This window comes from Periplaneta americana, chromosome 3 (genome assembly GCF_040183065.1).
Source record: "Periplaneta americana isolate PAMFEO1 chromosome 3, P.americana_PAMFEO1_priV1, whole genome shotgun sequence".
In the NCBI taxonomy this organism is placed as follows: domain Eukaryota; kingdom Metazoa; phylum Arthropoda; class Insecta; order Blattodea; family Blattidae; genus Periplaneta; species Periplaneta americana.
The window spans coordinates 143637685-143658830 of record NC_091119.1 but is presented as its reverse complement, the minus strand read 5'-3'; the positions used below and the strand labels follow the sequence as shown (position 1 = coordinate 143658830).

At 36.6% G+C, this 21146-nt stretch overlaps 1 protein-coding gene across 1 annotated transcript in view; it reads right to left on the bottom strand.

The window, feature by feature from the left end:
* Nucleotides 1-21146, bottom strand: part of LOC138696590 (probable JmjC domain-containing histone demethylation protein 2C) — a 1076998-nt gene that overhangs the window by 549293 nt on the left and 506559 nt on the right. Inside the window, exon 3 of the mRNA XM_069821740.1 lies at nucleotides 18094-18207. Coding sequence (XP_069677841.1) covers nucleotides 18094-18207 — 114 coding nt within the window. The remainder of the gene's footprint in view (nucleotides 1-18093; nucleotides 18208-21146) is intronic.

The following is a 21146-nucleotide window of genomic DNA, read 5'->3' as shown; positions in this document are numbered from 1 at the left end:
AACTGCTATTCAAAGTGCCTCCTAAACTAGCCTACATATCAAGCATTTCCCAACGTTAAAATATTTTCCGTGAAGGACCCTTATGAACAAATTGTAACTTACTTGTATTTAAATGTAATGCGCATGGAACATTTCGACTATGTCATTAATCTGCATAATTAAAATGAAATTAGCTTAACCTAGTAGTCCGACTGAGCTGATAATTTGCACACACCTTACTCTTAATGCATGTAATAAACATTTAAAAATTAATTAAATCCGATTAAAGTAACATTGTAAAAAATTTCAAAACTCAGTCCTAGTGTCCTTAAGGAAATATTGAACATTTCTTTCCTCCATTACTGTGTCTTGTACAATAATGAAAATTGGTATGAGTATTTTAATAAAACACAATTTTTTTTTTCAAAATTAATTTCACGTTGCAGTGATGAAGTATTTCACACATAACTCAAAAACTTTCCCACATTCTGTGATGAAATTTTTTGTGTGTATTTATGCATGTTATATCTACAATATGGTGCAAGATCACTTCTCTAACTTTGATAGATTGTCTGGTAAAAAATAAATTCATTTAAAAATGATCAAATATCAGTACTTTCTTCTAACACAAAATAAAAAATATATATATTTATTAAGGAATGTAGTTGAAAGAGCATGATATTGTAAACATGAGTTTCAGTAATAAAATAAAAGAGAGAGAACATAAAAAAGTTAACAAGTTTATGAATTATGAGGGAAATGCTTCATCACTGCACAGTGAACTGCAACCATTTTGAATTTGTAAAAAAAAAAAAAATATATATATATATAACTAATTTTTTAAATCGTAAAAATAAGTTTTTTTATATAGCAGAAGGACAATGTTTTACACACAGCAATTTTCATTTTTGTACAAGATACAGTAATGGAGGAAAAAAATGTTAAATATTTCCAAAAATTTTATTGCTGTAAGCTGTACCTAACTCCTTAAAAGGACCTAAACGAGAGTCGAACACAGACCGCGGATTCCACCTACGCAGAATTCGAAATCACGACCGTGGCTTCCGCCTACCAAGTACTCGAACCCACGACCGCGGTTCCTACAGAACGACAAAGCTGCACGTTGTAGTTGCGTACTGAACCGTTAAAATAATGCGAAACCTTAATGAATCTGTGGTGACATCATACCGGAAAAGCAGCCCACACGAAAAGGGTGTGCTGGGGCAAGTAGGCACTATTGAAATTCAGAACCTTTCAGCTGGCAGATGTGTGTGTTGTCTTAGAGAAGAGGAGGGGATGGAATGGCACTCTGCATTCATCAGTGATGTACACACCCTCCCCCGTCACTCCCCTCCCCCGTAACTCTACGGGTTGCACTATACAAGTAATCAATGGAGTGATAGCGGTTAATGGTGGAATTATGTTTTCAATGTTTGAATACATTACCATCGTAAAAAACTTATCATTATCTGCACAGTACTCGAAGCCATGTCTGCTGAGTGGACAGATATGTCAGCCGCAAATGATGTACAGCAGACAGGGGCGTACGCTCATATCCCTTCTCCTGAGCGATAGAATTATAAATTACTACTGTCCACTTTATACTACGGAGGTTATTCGGAGCTACTGAGATTGTAGTATGGCGAAAACAGTGCTGTGGTTTTTCACAGTTGCTTAAGTAAGTGCCGGATTGCAAGTTTCATTGCCAAGGTCCATTTCCCTTCCTCTTCTCTGTAGAAAATAAAATTAGATTTCATATAATATCATTCATTTTCATCATCTCATTCCATAGGCATATTCAGGTCATGATTCATGTCTTTCTCCGCCTGCAGGAGGGGCGTTCTCTCCGAAACCGTCTCTGAGTTCCAAACCTTTCGCAATATCTCTGCCAGGATTCATTCCTTAAGAGCACTTTCGAGGACGCTTCAACTCCTTAGAAGGGCTGTAGGAATGGATCCCGTGCTGTATGAACTTAATGCGGGAAGGTTGTAGGGGGTGCAGTGGGCGAGCGGGTCTCATGCAGCCGGTGGGCTGGTATATCTCATTCTCATTCATCCCATTATTCAGAGTGCACAATAAGTCACTATTGAGCCGAAGTGCTGAAGGGTCACTTCTAATCCGCCCCTAGCTACTACCACTGCCACTACTATCGCTACCACTACTACCACTACAGTTTCTCTTGGAGCTTGGTTGAATATAATATTGTAAATATGGCTGGTGATTTCTCGAATGATAAAAGCGAAAATTAGAAGAAGAAGGAAGAGTTCTTCAAGACAATTGGGAATATGACCTGTTCTACATATAAAAAAAAAAATAATAAATAAATAAATAAAATAAGGCAGTGACACGTGCTTAATACGTTTTTATATTGACTATTACACTTTTACTACGTCACACTACTTTTGACCAATAAAACGGTACGAAAGGACGTCTTTCAACCAATCATGGCTGCTTATCGCACAAGTTTATTGCGTCCCTAGCATTTGTTTAATTTTATCGCGTCCCTAGCATTTATTTATGTTTATCACTACCCTAGCATTTGTTTCTTTGTTTGCCAATATTTCAAACTGCACTGGTCTGGACGTCAAAAAACAGAAAATTACAAACCACTCCAGTCGATGCACAGCACTTTCAAATATGACTCATCTGGGATTCAAGAACAAGAATTAATAAAGACCACTGGCCATAGCTATGCATCTTCCCTGAAACACTATTTACAAATAAATGAATAGCACCATTCGGAAATCCTAAATAAGTTGAGGGATACACTATGTACATCACCGAGTTCACTTCTTTTACGCACACGTCCAATATAACATCAACTGAACCACCAATCACTAAAACAATCATATTTCAAAATTGTACCTACTTTCAATAATTGTTTCTTTTAAAATTATTCATGTTTATTTTTTATTTCATTATCGTTAATTAAAATGTTTCTTGTTTATTTCATCATCCCTAATTAAAACTTTTCTAACACTCGTTTATATTATTTAGGTTATGTTTGTTATAGCTTCTGCTATATGATATTATGAATAGTCATGTATCAGAGATTGTTTAATACTAAGATTTATTGAAAATCATCTGTCAAGTGACGTTGATTACTGGGATCGGGATAATTGAAGTGGAATGCAACTGTTTTAATAAAAATGAAACTGAATCAACAAAACCTTCTTGACCAGTAACCGTCCACAGAGTTCAATGAAGATTCCATAGTTGGCACAACTGATAACAAGAAAACAGCTAAGCATAACACACTACTGCTATCTACTAGCGTAATATTTATAATGTTGAGATGGTACAAATTTGAAGACAATTGTATTTTCGTAAGTCAATTAATATTGTATTGTATTGGAGTACTTCGTTACTTCTAATCTTTATATACTTTCTTCTAATCGTGTAATAGTCAATTAAATCCCACTCGAGTTTTGATTTTCTCTAGATAAATCTGTTCGAGTTCCACTCGCAGATTTATCGATAAAATCAAAACCTCTAGTGAGATTACTGTTGATAATAATGGGTTAAAAACATTTGAATCTCAACAGACATTACAATACCGTACATTTAAATTTTGATAACTAGTGTCCAAAACATTCTCAATCAAGAATAAAAAAACTGAGAATGTTAAAAATTCCCTTAGTATCTGAACAGAAAGTAACGTATTATATTTACTGTACTCACATAAAAACAAATGACAACTAAAGCATCGTATAAAGTAGCAAAATTGTAGCTCGTTGAATGACGCTACTTACAGATGCGGAGAGTGTTGAGTGATTTTGATCTGTATATGATTTTTTCTAATTTTCTAAAGCAAAACAGATTACAGATGAAATAAAAGAACAAATCAACCTGCAGTCAAACAAACGCAAGTATGATGACCATTACATTATCAAATACACGGATCATAATGTCATGCGCCTTTGCGGAAAGAGGCTTGAAAAATATTCTACGCGCTGCATTCTATTTTAAAACAGTTCTTCCGTTATGCAATACCTCGATAGCAGGCGTACACAAGCGGCTCCCCAAAATCTTTGAAGTTATTAACGGGAAAGGATATCGTTCACTGGGCCATAACCTTTCACCTTTCGTCTTCAAACGTTACCATGGCAACGCTTTTCATATTACCCAGCAAGACGTTATGTCCCACAACGTACTTCAGTTGCGTTCACGAACAATTGAAAAACATCAGTCGTCAGAGAGCACTCCAAGGAGCATTGCATAGCAAAAGACAGCTGTTCCCATCCAGTCAAATACGTTATGGATTAACGTAATCTTGTCGGAAAGGAATTCTTTACTGCAAGATGAGTTGCAGTTGCACGTTAAACTGAATTAAGGGGTTAGGTATAGCTTTCAGCAGTAAAATTTTTGGAAATATTCAACATTTTTTTCCCTCCATTACTGTATCTTGTACAATAATGAAAATTGGTATGTGTAAAACATTGTCCTTCTGCTATATGAAAAAAAAAATATTTTTACAATTTAAAAAAATTATATATATATATATATTTCAAAATTCAAAACAGTGGCAGTTCACTGTGCAGTGATGAAGCGTTTCCCTCATAACTCATAAATTTTGTAACTTTTTCATGTTCTGTCTCTTTTATTTTATAGCTGAAACTTATGTTTACAATATCATGCTCTTTCAACTACATTCCTTAATAAATATTATTTTTTTTTATTTTGTGTTAGAAGAAAATACTGATATTTAACCATTTTAAAAATAAATTTATTTTTTATCAGACAATCTATCAAAGGGAGAGAAATGATCTTGCATCATGTTTTAGATATAACGTGCATAAATACACATATAAATTTCATCACATAATGTTGCATATATATTTTTTTTTAATCGTAAAAATATTTTTTTCATATAGCAGAAGGACAATGTTTTACACGTACTAATTTTCATTATTGTACATGTACAAGATACAGTAATGGAGGAAAAAAATGTTGAAAATTTCCAAAATTTTACTGTTCTAAGCTGTACCTAACCCCTTAACTATTCAGTTATAATGTTATTAATATAAAAATTATGGGACTAATAATAATAAAAATTACGGAATAATAATAATAATAATAATAATAATAATAATAATAATAATAATAATAAAGTATAAATGCGTAATAAAAATCGAATTACGTAAATAAATGTCAAACAAACATTTAAAAAGCACAAAATTAAAACTAATATTTTATTATTTTCACAATTGCCGATATAGAGTTAGCTTCGTAACCGGTGTGCATCAGCACGCTTCCGGCTAGAACAATTACTGCGCAGCGGTATACCGAAGTTTTGCTCACATTATACCAATGCTTGCAGTTTGCCAGGTGCTTTTTCCGGTTATTTATTGAAGCTGTATCAACTGTGTGGTAATCTAGAATCGGTATAATTGATGGTAACGACATGAAACCGAGGATCCGCCAAGGATTACCTCACATTTTCTTTGCAACTGGGAAAAACCTCGGAAAAAACAGCACCCAGATAATCAGCCCAAGTGGGATTCGACCCTACAGTCTCGGAACAGGAGACCAGCTTCTATATGAACCCTCTAGATTCAAAACCCCCTAAAGACCATTTTATTCATAATTTAGTTATGCCCACATATTGCTAGCTAAGAATGAATTCTAATGATTTATATAGTTCGAATACGAAAACCCATTAAATTTAAAGAAAAAGGTTTGTTAAAAGTCATTGTAAGGTTGAAAATTCTGTCTATTTGCCACCAATTTCTGTCAAAATTCTTCAATTTGTGAAAATGGATATAGGGGATTTTGAATCTATAGGATTCATATGAGCTACGCAAGTGATCAAAGCTGAAGTGCGCATGTGGTTTGAGTGGGAGAGGCAAACAGACGAGATGAGCTGTTTTGCTTATAGGGCAGGAGACCTGTCACATATAATAATTCTGTCGTGAGCTGAACCCATGAACCTCTAATGCCATAGCAAATACAAACTGTCTTCCTCTCTGTAATGGAAATTAGGTCAATGAAATTTTCGGGTAATTTCACACAGAATATTGTGCTTTCAATCACGGGACATTTGCAAACAGTCAAGACTTGCGAGGTCGGGCGTCCCGGATTACAGGCCGTAGTCCCGAGTCTGAGAGGAATAAGAAGATGATGCTGCTGGGAAAGTTGAGAGACGGGTGGGAATATAAAAGGAAGAAACAATTACGTAGGAAGTTGGAAGATACTTTGAGCCAAGCTCCAACTTTTGCTGCGGGAGAGAGAAAGGTATGGGGGGGGAGGTAGTGAGAGAAAGAGGGAGTGGGTCCGTATTATTATGTGTCCCTTGCCGCGGAGGCGTGGCCGGGACTAGGGGGGACGAGGGGGCAAAAGTTCCTCTAATCATCCTCCTAGAGTTGGCGTTTGCAAAAGTTTTACTTCTTGATGTAAAGAAAACTTTTACAAAACTTTGAGCTGAAGCTACAGTCAAGTACCGCTTCAAACCTGATAGTTGTTGTACCAAATTTAAAGATATATAAAAAAGAAAGAAGCAGGGGGTGGGGTGGGGGATAGAAACAGTCAAGGCTTGAAGCGAAAGTTAAGTTTGCAAACTAATCCAACAGTTTCTGGAAATGACCTCTTAGGCTATTTCAACTTGATAGAAAAAAATTCTCTACTGTTTCCTTAAACACAATTTGCATTTCTCTATTTCTTCTTCCCGAACTTTGGTTTCCACTTGAAGTAAACAGTGCAATATATACTGCACATCCATCATTATATTATATTTTATTCTCTAACCATTTAATGGTATCGACTATGGCACACGCAACTACAGCGCGCTTCCTTAACGATCAATGGAAGCTACGGGCGTGAGTTCGAATCTCGTGTGGTACATGAATATTTTTGTTCAATGTCATTAAGACGTTCTGTACTGACTTAAATGGAGCCACGATATTTTTCTAATCTATGTTAATAGAATCATAATCGAAAATGTCCCTATTGTGTTCTGTGGGGAAAAAATTCCAAGTCGGAAGTTTAAGTACAGTAGGCCTAGTGGCAAAAAAAAAACCGGACCGACCCTTGTAGCTGATTTCAGTACATTGTTCACTCCAGAGCACGACAGACTGGTAATTAAGACTTTCGTGGTTCGAATCCTGCCTGCGAAGGAAACTTTTTTTTTTGTTCCTTATTCAAATTTATTCCCAATACTTTTCGATTTCTGGTAAAATTCATGTTCTGGGAATAATAAGTTAATTAAGTAGTAAAATATCGCTGCAATCGAAAATTATTTGGAATAAATTTGAATAAGGAACAAAAAAAAGTTTCCTTACCAGGCAGGATTCGAATCACGTAAGTCACGAAAGTTATCAGTCTATCGTGCTCTGGAGTACACAAGGCTCTGAAATCAGCTACAAGGGTCGGTCCGGTTTTTTTTTTGCTACTACTGTACACCTTGAAAGGAAACAAATGAAAACTCCGCGAAATAATTTTGTGAAATCTTGCGTCTACTGAATTGCTCGAAGTTCTGATAGCTCTTAGTGCAGTTTTAACGCTGTATTATTCTAACCATAGTGATCGTGAGTTCGAATTTTACCCAAGACATGTTTATGAATTCTCTTATGTCCTGTGTTATTTTATTAATTGGAGGCACATATGTAGGCTATAATTTGTTTAGTTTCCTCGAATGCAGTTCGGTCAATTCTTTGAATGTCCACTTAACAGGTTTTCTCTAAAAGAGTTTTTACACCCCCATTGTCCTACGGAATTTTTGAAATTTTGAAACGGTGTGGCAACTCTCTCTCTCTCTCTCTCTCTCTCTCTCTCTCTCTCTCTCTCCACATGAAGACGAAATGAAGCTCTCAATTTCTCTAAATGAGGATTGTGGTTGGTTACTAACAGGCGAAGACAAGATTTCTGTCGCAGTAAGAAAAGCATTTTATTTAAGACACCCAATTAGTAAGAGATGGTAGAGAATCAGTCGGTAAAGTCATTTCTGTGAAACTGCACTCCATGATATAGAAGAAACTCTACAGTACATGCACAGATCCAATGCCATTGCAATCTTGTTGCGTGATTGTTTACTGTCAAGATGAGAAAAATGGATTGATATGAATTGAGAAAGAACGATAAAGCACTGGCACTGTGCAATAGATGCTGAGTTCAAAAAACTAACACAACTTGCTACAATCGCCATTTCATTATATCGACATTTATTCTCAAATTATGATATGAAACTGTTTGTACCTACCAAAAAACAAAATTAATAGCTTTCAGAGACTGTGATCCATTCCGAGCATAAATAGCAACAGAACAACAACATTTTTAATTAAAAAATTTAAATATCTTGATATTATAACCACAAAATTCAAGAATCTTAAGAAAATAAATATATTTTATCAATATTATTAATAATTGGAACAATCAAGAGAACAATAAATAAAATATAGTTATAAAGAAACCTTTCTAAACTTTTATAAAGTAATGGCAGTTTTAATGTTTCTTTATCATTAGGAATGAGAAATATATGCAAATGCATATTTGTATCAAAGAAAGACGAGTTTATAACAGAAAAGGGTGAAGTGGATGTTTTTGGCCTAGAGACGGCTAAGGACATGGTAAATAAAATAAAAAATGAATTAGAGGAGTGTAATAGGAAGTTAAGTAAGCCGATAGAGATAATGAAAATAGGTGAGGAGTATGGTGGAAAAAGCTAGCTAGGATAGCGAAGTACTTATAATACTCCCATTTGAATTGCATTAGCGACTGTACTGCCATCTCGTGTGCGTTTACGGCGGACTGGTTGCGATCCTGGCGGTTGTTCTCTTCAAAGTGCAAACGATTTTAACATAGCGATGACCCGTCTGTTACACATATGATCTAGGGTTATGTGAACAATTAAAAAGTTACATTTTTTTAAGGCTATATCTGGGATTCGTGAGAAGATTGGAAAGGGCAATGTATGAATTGCAGTGGATGAAACCACAGGTTCTCTAAAACACTACGTGCCAAACTTGGTTGTTGGATCCCTTAATGTAAGAGGAAACAACACCATATTTGCTTGCTTCTAAAGTAATCGAGAAAGCGAGTGCAGAAACCAACACAAGATTTGTCAACATTTTATGATTATGGTTTTTGCTTCGTGACGAAAGAATATAAAGAGAGAATAAGAGCAGACGAGATGAAACTTCTAGAAAGCAATACAGGCTACAGACTTTAAGAGAAAAAAAAACGCATTAAGAAATTAGAGCAGAATTAGTTGTATTTAAAATAATGGGCAGAATAAATTAATACAAAGAACATTTTCAGGATCATTTTAACAAATTGGAAGACAATCAGATGCCTTACCAAATGCGTAAATATACGGAACGTATGGTAAACGGACTGTAGGTAGCCAAGAAAACGACGGATAGAGCAGAGCTCCGAAAGCGCCGAACGAATTTTTTTCGATAAGCAACTAAAATCGGTATTTTACAGCATGACTTTACTGCACTTCCGTACACTGACTTGTACTTACGTTGTAAACTAATGTTTCCATCAAAATTGAGAAATCCGTATTTTATAGTATGTCAATACTTCAGTAATATGTATTATTTTCTTATGCTATAACCACGTATTTTTGTTACAATTTCGAAGTCGATATTTTTCAGCTTTGCGATATTTCGTACACTGTGGAAGTAAAAATCTCAGTATACGGAAGATGGGATACTCGCTGAGTGATCTTATTGTGAGGCCTGATCAATGGGAAGTCACCCGGCCACCCCTGTGAGTCGGGCTTGGAATACAAAGCGACGGCTAACGGGAACTCCCTGCGTGTGTATTGAATAAACCGGTGTTACTTGATTGTGTTCTTCGGAGTCTCTAGCTGAAGCGAGGCTTCGATTTTTGGGAGGGGAGAAGATGAAAACAGCTATTCAAGGTGGCTGTCCACAATACGGTTTGGTTGAAATAATATCACATCGCAACAAGCAATGTTACAGATAAGTAAAAATGTATCAAATAAACACGCGCATAAAATAAGCAATGAATACATAAAGAAAATGAACGCATGTAAGAAAATAAAGGGAACGGAGGATAAGGAAGGAAAGAAAAGGATAGAAGAGGAAGAAAAAGAAGAATAAATGAAGAAATAAAAACTGAAGGTAAAATAAATTTATAAAAACAAAATGAAAGGAAGGCTAAAGAGAACGAAAGAAAGAGAAAGAGAAGAAATGAAAAGAAGAAGGATGAAAGAAAGAGACAAAGAAAGGAAGGAAATAGCAAGAAAGAAAGAAACAAACAAAGAAGAAAGAAGGCGAAAAAGAAAGAAAAAGAAAGAATTGAGGAAAAGAGAAGGAAAGAAAGAAAAAAGAAAGACAGAGAAAGAAAGAGAGATAAAAAGAAAAAAGGAGAGAAAGAGAAGGAAAAAAGGAAAAATAAAGAAAGAAAGAGAATGAAAGACAGGAAAAAAAGAAAGAGTAAGAAAGAGAGATAAAAAGAAAAAGGAAAAAAGGGGAGAAGGAGAAGGAAAAAGGAAAAATTAATAAAGAGAAAGATAATGAAAAAAGGTAAAAAGAAGAAAAGAGAAAGAAAAAGAGATATAAAGAAAAAAGAAAGAAGAGAAAGAGAAGGAAAAATAAAGAAAGAGAAAGAGAATGAAAGACAGGAAAAAATAAGAAAGAGAAAGAATGATAGATATAAAGAAAAACAAAGGAGAGAAAGAGAAGGAAAAAAGGGAAAATAAAGAAAGAGAAAGAGAATGAAAGACAGGAAAAAGAAGAAAGAGAAAGAAAGAGAGATAAAAAGAAAAAGGAAAGAAAGGAGAGAAGGAGAAGGAAAAAAGGAAAAATAAAGAAAGAGAAAGATAATGAAATAAAGGAAAAAGGAGAAAGAGAAAGAAAGAGAGATAAAGAAAAAAGAAAGGAGAGAAAGAGACGGAAAAAAAGGAAAAATAAAGAAAGAAAGAGAATGAAAGACAGGAAAAAAGAAGAAAGAGAAAGAAAGACAGATAAAAAGAAAAGGGAAAGAAAGGAGAGGAGAAGTAAAAAAAGGAAAATAAAGAAAGAAAGAGAAAGAGAATGAAAGGAAAAAAGAATAAAGAGAAAGAAAGAGAGATAAAAAGAAAAGGGAAAGAAAGGAGAGAAGGAGAAGGAAAAAAGAAAAATAAAGAAAGAGAAAAGAAAGGAAAAAGAAGAAAGAGAAAGACAGAGAGATACAAAGGAAAAAGAAAGGAGTGAAATAGAATGAAAGAAGGAAAATAAAGAAAAGAGGGAGGAAAGGGAAGGAAAGAAATGAAAAATAAAAAATAAATAAGGTAAGAAAGAAAGAAAAAGAAAAAAGAGAGAAAGAAAAGGAAAGAAAGGCAAAACTCAGTATTCTCCGACTTTGGTTATTATATATACTAGAGTCCACACTTGTGGAGTAACGGTTAGCGAGTCTGGCCGCGAAACCAGGTGGCCCGGGTTCGATTCCCGATAGGGGCAAGTTACCTGGTTGAGGTTTTTTCTGGGGTTTTCCCTCAACCCAATATGAGCAAATGCTGGGTAACTTTCGGTGCTGGACCCCGGACTCACTTCACCGGCATTATCACCTTCATCTCATTCAGACGCTAAATAACCTGAGATGTCGATAAAGCGTCGTAAAATAACCAACTAAATATATATATATATATATATATATATATATGCTAGTAGAGTCAGAAAGTACCGGAACTTCGGATGGCACCGCCATGCTCTATAGGCAACTTCTCTGCCTTGTCCATGTGGTGTGTGACCTATTCTCCAGGCGTATAGACTCGGTGTTTTATAAGGACCATTACCACAGTAGAATGAGAGGGGGGGATACAGTAACTATGGACCTCTCTTTACATTCCTGGAATTACCCACTTTGTCCTTTCTGTAACTGTATTGTGGCTAAATCTAAGTATGGACTGAAAGAGAATTATTTTTCATAACAGTAAACTTTATGATGCGAAATTATTTCAGTAGGCCTGCAGTATAGAAATCAGTCTCTGTTAAGGTAGGCCTGCAGCATAGAAATCAGTCTCTGTTAAGGTAGGCCTGCAGTATAGAAATCAGTCTCTGTTAAGGTAGACCTGCAGTATAAAAAACAGTTTCTGTTAAGGTAGGCCTGCAGTATAGAAATCAGTCTCTGTTAAGGTAGGCCTGCAGTATAGAAATCAGTCTCTGTTAAGGTAGGCCTGCAGTATAGAAATCAGTCTCTGTTAAGGTAGGCCTGCAGTATAGAAATCAGTCTCTGTTAAGGTAGGCCTGCAGTATAGAAATCAGTCTCTGTTAAGGTAGACCTGCAGTATAAAAAACAGTCTCTGTTAAGGTAGGCCTGCAGTATAGAAATCAGTCTCTGTTAAGGTAGGCCTGCAGTATAGAAATCAGTCTCTGTTAAGGTAGGCCTGCAGTATAGAAATCAGTCTCTGTTAAGGTAGGCCTGCAGTATAGAAATCAGTCTCTGTTAAGGTAGGCCTGCAGTATAGAAATCAGTCTCTGTTAAGGTAGGCCTGCAGTATAGAAATCAGTCTCTGTTAAGGTAGGCCTGCAGTAAGAAATCAGTCACTGTTAAGGTTTTCACCTGTGAGAGTCAGTTTGAGCAGTTAGCACCGTGCCACAATATGAGTTGGTGGAATTAACCATTGAAAGGAAGGAAGAAGTTATTGATCGTTAGCGTTATGGTGTTAGTTGTAGGAAAATTGCAGAACAGTTTGGAATTTCTAAATCAACAGTTTGAAACACTAGCAATAATAGGGTTATTGTATGGTTTCGTAACAAGTTTTTTTTACGGTGATGGGTTGTTAGCTGGAGGATCACCCCTTATTGGCTGTCCACGACTGCTTATGCAATATATTCGTAGCTATCCTCCATATCTGAAGGCCGTCTCTGTAGCACGTATGGGCGAATCCAGAAATGCATATAGAGTGCTAGTTGGGAGGCCGGAGGGAAAAGGGCCTTTGAGGAGTACGAGACGTAGATGGGAGGATAATATTAAAATGGATTTGAGGGAGGTGGGATATGATAATAGAGACTGGATTAATCTTACACAGGATAGGGATCGATGGTGGGCTTATGTGAGGGCGGCAATGAACCTCCGGGTTCTTTAAAAGCCATTTGTAAGTAAGCAATATTAAACGCATGGGAACAAAATTGTATTGAGGAAAGAAAAAGAGTTCGCAGAACTGTTGACAAACTAAATGACAGAGTGTTTTGAATACTGTTGTTAATTAACATGATGTATAGTAATTTCCTTGCTAAAAAAAAATTCTACTTCCTTCTACCTTGGACACCCCATTAGGTTGCACAATTTTTTATTGGACCATACGTGTCCAGGTTAAGGCTGGTCCACAATAAACCAGGAACAGAAACGACAACGAGAACGAAAACGAAAATAATGTTAAAATAACTGTATTTAAATGTGAGCATTCACAATTAACAAGAAGCTTGCCGGTGCTCGGGAACGGGAACGTGAAAGTTAATTGTGAATGCTCACATTTAAATACATTTATGCTCGACCATGCCGAAATGTAGTAATATACACCTGGTAGCAGCCCTTTAATGGACCTCATTAAAGTACACCCATTCATTAAAGTTCAGGTGTTCCACCAATCAGAAAACACCACTGTAGCAATATGAAAGCGCAAGTATCGATTATTCTCGGATATGCAATCGAAAGACAACTAGCGAAACGTCACTGAGGCTGGAAATCCAATACTGTCGCAGAAGGTTATGTTCTGTTACTATAGTAATTAGCGTTAATTGTAAATAATATTCAAATAAATTCAATTTGTCATCTCCTTTTTCAATGTCTAAATCAATTTCAAGGTTATATCAAGATTAATGTTATTTTACTCCCTAGATTATATCAAGGTCAATGACATTTCTTTCTCGGAAAAAAATCAATACTTTTGCGTCTGCGCACATCTCACAATTTACGAGATATTGCACAAGGTCAGTTCCGCTCCCCAGTCAGATAAGAATAACATGAATACTTATGAATAATTTGAAGTTAGAAATATGGTCGAGCATAAAAAGTCGTATGAAACTTGCCTATAATGGTAATTCAGACGCAAGTATGTTTATGAAACGAGCGCAAGCGAGTTTCATAATTTTCATACGAGCGTCTTAATTACTACCATTATAGGCTCGTTGCATAATGTACTATTTAATAATATTTCTGTTCTCGTTCTCGTTTCCGGTTTATTGTAGACCAGCCTTTAGAGGAGTTTCACTGTACTATAAAGGTCTATAGATAATATGACTGTCATGGGATAAGAAATTAAGCGTTGAATGAGAAGTGTTAAACCCACAATCTTCTGAGAAACAAGTACAAATTCCACCTATGCTCTCCGAGAAGCAAGCCATAATCTCAGGCGTGGATATATTAGAGTTCATCAGCAGCAAACTAGTAAACTGTGAAACTCTCTCTAGGAAGAAAATGTAATTTTGCAACGACTACTTCAGACCTTGTTGACGGGATCATGTGGGGATTAGGCCGGACCTCGGCAGATCTCTTTGAACTATCCGAGAACCACGCAAAAGCACTGAGTGCACAGAACGGAAGATGGGGTGGGCGGAAGTGGTTACCGCGTCCGCTAATGAGGTTTCCCCCCCCCACACTTTATGGCTCCAGACACACTGAATACCTGTAGAAGCGCGTCTGCATATCAACCGTTTTACTGTTAGAGCCGCAGTAAATCCTGCAGTTCTTTACGACAGACAGCTGTCAAGACTTCAATTGCAGTTCGGCATACTACATTTCCTGCCAGATGAACGTTTCCACTGTTCAATTTGCAAGCAGGTCGTTGCATAAAGTGCAAAATTTACTTTATCAGCACAAAGGGAAACGTATGTTACACAGGGATGTTCATTATATTTTAAACAATCTTTATACAGGATAGGAAAACTAAAGTTAAGCGATAAATAAAAAGTTGTTGGAGATTTTATTGATTTCTTGTCTTTAGATCAGCACTATAATGCAGCTTAAAATCTGTGTGATGAATCTTGTCTCACTGTGAAAAGAGAGAGAAAGGAGATATGTCTTATCTCGTCTGTGCTGTTATTGCGATGGGGGGAGTGAAGCGATGCCAGTGACGGAAGGGACTAGTTGATACATTCTGTAGCGCAAAATAAAGTAACAAAATATCTCTCTTCGTACTGTATAGTTCCGTCACTGAGCTTGTCTTTCAAGAAACTGAGTTCCGGTAGCCTGTACAATAACAAGATTTTGAAAGGAATCCTGAAAATTTACAACCCTCCTATAATCTCTACCTTCAATTGAAGGGACTTGGTTTTATTGCTACTGAGACAAGATAAACCTTACCAGGTATAATAACTCTCTTCTAAAGGGAATTGAAGTCGGGTTGTACTGGTGTTCATTAGAAATGCCAGTAAACTATACACCGTCCTTCATAAGTCCGTGAAACATTTTAGAAATTCATCACAAATAAACTATGCAACGGATACCAAATCTTATTACACTGAAACAGAGGCAAACTCATGAAGTTTTTTTTTTACCTATTTCACAGATAATCAATCTTTCCACCTCTACTAATATGGCAGATATCTATGTGATAACAGATAATTCATAATAATCCCACATGTGTGTTAGTATATCACAGTCGACCAGAGCCACAGCAATGGTGATGCAGTTGAAAATTAGTAGGGAGCAGAGGCACAAAGACAGTATCCTTCACAAACCCTAACAAGAAAAAGTCACGGGGTTAAATCCGGGGACCATGGTGGCCACGACATTAACGAGTCATCTCCTTGTTCTGTGCATCCTATCCTTTATTGCAAATTTTGATTGAGATACCCTCGCACGTGTTTCTGGTAGTGAGCCAAACAGCCGTCTTGTTGAAAGATGTACTCTTTACCCCTGTCTTCATTCAGCTGTGACGTTAGTCAGTTTCCCAACATATTCAAGTAAATATGGAATTTCTCATATAAATATCAATTGTTTTATACTGTTGGAAACAGATGATGCCTTCTGGAATTCTATTCATAATCATCGCTGTACGGTCATAATGGACGAGGCCCTGAAGTAGAAATTGCAACACATAAAATGACTGTTCATGCTTACTGAACGCCATATTTGCTACTACTGTCTCCTAGCGGCAAACTATGGCAACTATGAGAGCGGGCTTTTTCTTTAAACAAACTTGGGAGAGTTTCCCTTTCAGTCGGCGTAAGAACTGCCAAATGCGTAGTTTATTTGTGGTGAATTTCTAAAATGTTTCACGGACTTAAGAAAGACGGTATATAATTATAAATAAATAAATAAATATATATATATAATTATATATATTTAATCACAATGACATCAGCCGAAGAATATTGGTGACCACAGGATCCTGAATTACATAAAACTATTAACAAAGTAAGTGTTAAAAAAAAATTAAACAAACAACAAAGAATTAAATAACATTGATTTGCATATTTTTTTCGAAAACTCCAAGAAACATGGCGGTGTCAAAATTAATTAACCTGGAAAATTATCCGAAATGTTATTGTATTATATCCAAGCTTCACTCCAATTATTATTAGGGCTCGAATTTCTATGACGTCATGTTTTTATCCTGATCTCTTTCCACAAACTTAAGTTTAATTAAACATATTTATAGCCTTTCTGAACTCAATGACACGTTATGTTTATTATTGGCCACATAAATTCATATTTTACCGTATTTTATCATGAAGTTATAATTTATTATTTGACCAAAAAAACAGGTATAAAAGCATATTTTTGGTCATACTGTATTATAATCAATCGTTTTGGAAGTACAAGTAATTATTATCCACAAGTTTCATATCAACAATTATAAGAGATTTTTTGTGTGTGTTTGGTTATTTATTTTGGATTTCCTTTTCTTAGAAATATTTCGTGGTTAAATGAAGTTTGAAGGTAACTGAATTCGGTAGCAGTAAGTTGTCAAAACACAAAAGAATGTTAGGTATATGTGGCCAGATTGTTGCTGGTCGGTCTCACTTTCTCCCCCTTGGGGCGCTTAAGAGGTTCCAACCTGGCTATTAATAATAATAATAATAATAATAATAATAATAATAATAATAATAATAATTCGTAGCGCTAAAGACCGTGAAGGGTCTAGACCGACCATCCGGCTGCTGGCCTCACGCCCATGTCGGAGCAGAGGTGGACGATCATCCAACAAGAATGGAGGTATCGTGTGGTTAGCACGATGATCTCCCCAGCCGTTATAGCTGCCATTCGCAACTGGATTTAGCTACTTATCGTAGCTCCCCAAGTGCATCACGATGCTGGGTGAGCACCGGTCCCATACACTGGCCGAAATTTCATGAGAAAATTTCTTCCCCCATGAGGACTCGATCGAGCGCGCATTCCGTAACGCGCGTCCTAGGCAGGCTGCCTTAGACCACGACGCCACCTCTCTGTTGCCATAGTAATTCATAAGCAGTCAGTGTTCCTTTTAACATAGCTGTAAAATAATTAGTCACGCAGAGGGCTGACGTATGAAATTTTCATCGCCCTTTCCCCTGAACAGTCCGCTATGGCCAATACGAGAAGTTAATATAAAAAAAAAACACTTTTCTACAATGGTGAATAAAAAGTTTTCTAACTAATTTTTGGAAAATATTTAATTTATTTTGAGTAATATTTCAGGTTTATGTCAATTTTTTGGGGAGCATAAATGCATGCATGTTTCCAGAGATTTTTGGTCATAGAAATCCAAGCAGTACTAGGTCTAATTATTATTTTTCTTTCTATTTGATATTCTATTTGGCACAAGTTACATTGGTTTATGACTTAACAACGAATAACATTAGTATTCGACTGTAACTCATAGTCTTGTTACAGTAAGCATTTGAAATTATGCCATTTTTGTTTCACCACGGATCCCGGAAAGAGTGCCTATACCATGCGGGGAAAGACATTCCATTTCAAACACAATGGTACGGTACATATTTCAGCAAAATGGATAACATCTGAAATGAAACAGTGAGAGATTAATTTTATTAAGATATTGAGTCAGTAAATATACGATATGGGACTCAGGGCTTTACTTCACTTTCCAAACAAGTGATTTTTATCACTTTTAGTATTCATCCCCCTCGGCGACATAATATAACGGTAAGCATGATAACTACTGCTCCGTCCAGAACGCCGTCAGAATGTAAAGAGGTATGTGTTTAGTATGCCGGTACTCACCTGGAAGGGCTGCAGACGAGAATAATCGCGGAACGCGAGCTCCCGGTCCAGTAAGAACTCCAGGGGCTGCTGGTTCTCCGCCAGGTCCACAGTAGCCACCAGCGGCGTGAACGACTGCAACAACCCACACATTATATTATATTATATTATATTATATTATATTATATTATATTATATTATATTATTCACTTTTCATTCACAGTTTTCTGCTCAAGGGCAGATCTTTCACTGTAAACCTAACATTCTCTAATCTTTCCAATTTTCTGCCTTCCTTTTCTCTCCGCATATGATTTATCTTAATGTCATTTACCTTTTTTCTATAGTTTTCTACAAAATATGTAATTTTCCATTAAGTTATAAAACAGAATAATTGTTATACAGAGTGGACCGCTCGAATGTACCTAATTTCAATTGTATGTGACTGGTGAACGGTTGAAGATAGAACTATGGATAAATGTATAATAGGATGCGAAACTGCGGTCAGCACCATCTGGTGGCAGGGGGCTCAAATAAGATGATCAGCGCCCGACGTCGTAGGTGGTGAACATTAGAACTACATGTTGGGTACATTACCCTGAGTTCTCTATTTATCCATGTTATCCGTTCGTTCGAGACGTTGCTCGAGAAGACAAGATGGTAGCCAGAAACTTGCTATTAAGTGGACATAAAGTGATACTACGTGTGTGTATAAGCAGTGTATGTTAAACAGTGATGTTTATGGACGTTGTAAAAATAGTGTTATTGAATGTATTGTAAAGTAATAGTAATATAATAAATTGAACTATCTAAGTAGTTTTTGCAGACTTTTCCATTGCGCTATACACTAAATACCCAAAGAATACAATCCCAATTATCTAACCTTTTGCTTTATTTTCTGTCTCTGTCTGATTATATTTTAATTGGGTAGTGTAAAATAGATCGTCTCTTTTATCGTCCTGTTGGTTCCGGTAGCGGAAGATGATGTGAGGAATCAAAATGTAAATGTTTTATTTTAAATTGGGTTAGTTTTGAATATCGATGTGGGTGGAAGGGAATACTTTCTGCATAGTTTAACATTTTCGTCACCAGGTGCGCTGCTAAATGCATGGAGTAATTATTTTTTTTTTTTCCACTAATTGGTGCGCTGCTAGATGTAATAAGTTCTCCTCCGCCCAACAGGTGGCAGAAAGATCAATTTCTACATTAGCGCCTCTATCATGTGTTACGGGAAACTCAGTAAGTTTCGCATCCTATTATATATTTATCCATGATAGAACCTTACGGTAACGTTTATATGAAAGGAAAATTCAACAAGTTTCGAATCCTATCGGTAGATGGTGCGCAGACACGGTTTCTTTTCGTAGATTGTATCGATTGTCAAAATGGCGACACCGCAGATGAAAGTGCAAGCTGTGTTGTGGTATGCGGAGTTTAAATCATTTGTTAGAGTTCAAAGGGAGTATCGGCGAGTGTTTAATCATAATGCTCCAACTGCTAAAAGCATTAAGAAGTGGCACGATACATTTTTAGCTACAGGATCGGTGTTGAAGAAGCATGGTGATGGTCGTAGAACATTCGACGAAATGGTTGCAAATGTTCAAGCCGCGTATGAGCGAAGCCCGTTGTAGTCATTTAGAAGAGCTTCGCGGGAACTTCAAGTACCAAAATCAACATGGCAACGAATTGTCCAGAAACGTCTCAAACTGTACGCATACAAAGTTCAGTTAATGCAACGTCTGGAGCCGGATGACAAACCCAAACGAGTGGAATTCGCCAATACGATTTCTTTCAATGGGGCTACGTCAAATATAAAGTGTACGCTATCCCAGTCAGAGATCTTCGGGAGCGCATCAGAGAGGCTACTGAGAGCATTCCAGAAGACACGCTCCAACGTGCTTGGCAAGAAATCGTTCATCGCCTCGATATCGTCACAGTGACAGCTGGAGCTCACGTAGAAATATGGTAATGTGCATATCGAAACGTGTTGAGTTTTTCTTTCATATAAACGTTACTGTAGGCTTCTATAGTCAACCGTTTATCAGTCACATACAATTGAAATTAGGTACATTCGAGCGATCCACCCTGTATAATCCACAGCTTGGAAGATAGACAGATTGGGTTTGCAGTAAAAACTTTAATTTTAACAGGAATTTGGTCTCTGTATAAACATCAGGGGGTTTCACGTAAGTGTAAGAACAGGAGTGAAACATCACTTATGGAGGGATGTCCTTAAACTTCTGGTAGGGGCTGTAGATCATTGCCGCCTTTACTCTCAAGGAAATATATTATCCCCGTCACGCTGTCCTAGTACATTCAAAACCATGATATCAGTAGGAATTTACAGATTATTTCGGTTGCCGATGAGATCCAGCGATATGCCAAGAAGCACGAGAGAAGACTACTCAAATACCAAAACACAGAGATGCTACAACTTCTCCACAATAGTGAACTAACAAAACAGTTACACAGAACTAAGCCGCGCGAGTTGGTTAAAGTGAAATGTGCCAAGTGACTGATATCACAAGAACAAAGTGATTAAGTTTATACTGAAGTGCTCCGCTGGGAGTACACACAACACACAGTCAAATTTGAGAAACTAATTGTTAAAGGACACAGTCCAGTTACGACTGTCTACGTTTAACCACAGTCTAGTATATACAGTCACGAAGCTCAATACGTAGTAAATATGCATCCATAGATAGTTGCTAACCACTAGGATCGCTACTATCGCCTCATTACAAACAATGCGAAATAGTACCTGCACAATCTATTGTTCCTAGTACCCTCATAAACTCAAGCTTCGTGACTGTATACACTAGACTGGTTTAACGGTGTTTACACACAAAATCGGCTCTTTTAACTTGAGAGCCTAATTTTCTAGGAGAATATGCGTCGCAGATTCTTTTTTCTGTGACATATTCGGCTGACAGGATGAATGTTACGGAGACCTATGAACCAAATATGGTTCCTGAATTGGCAGTTTCCATTTTTTAGTCCAATAGCCTCACTCGTTTTAGTTTTTGTCTGTCCACTCAGATGAGGGGCTATACAGATATAACTTACATCGTTTTCCC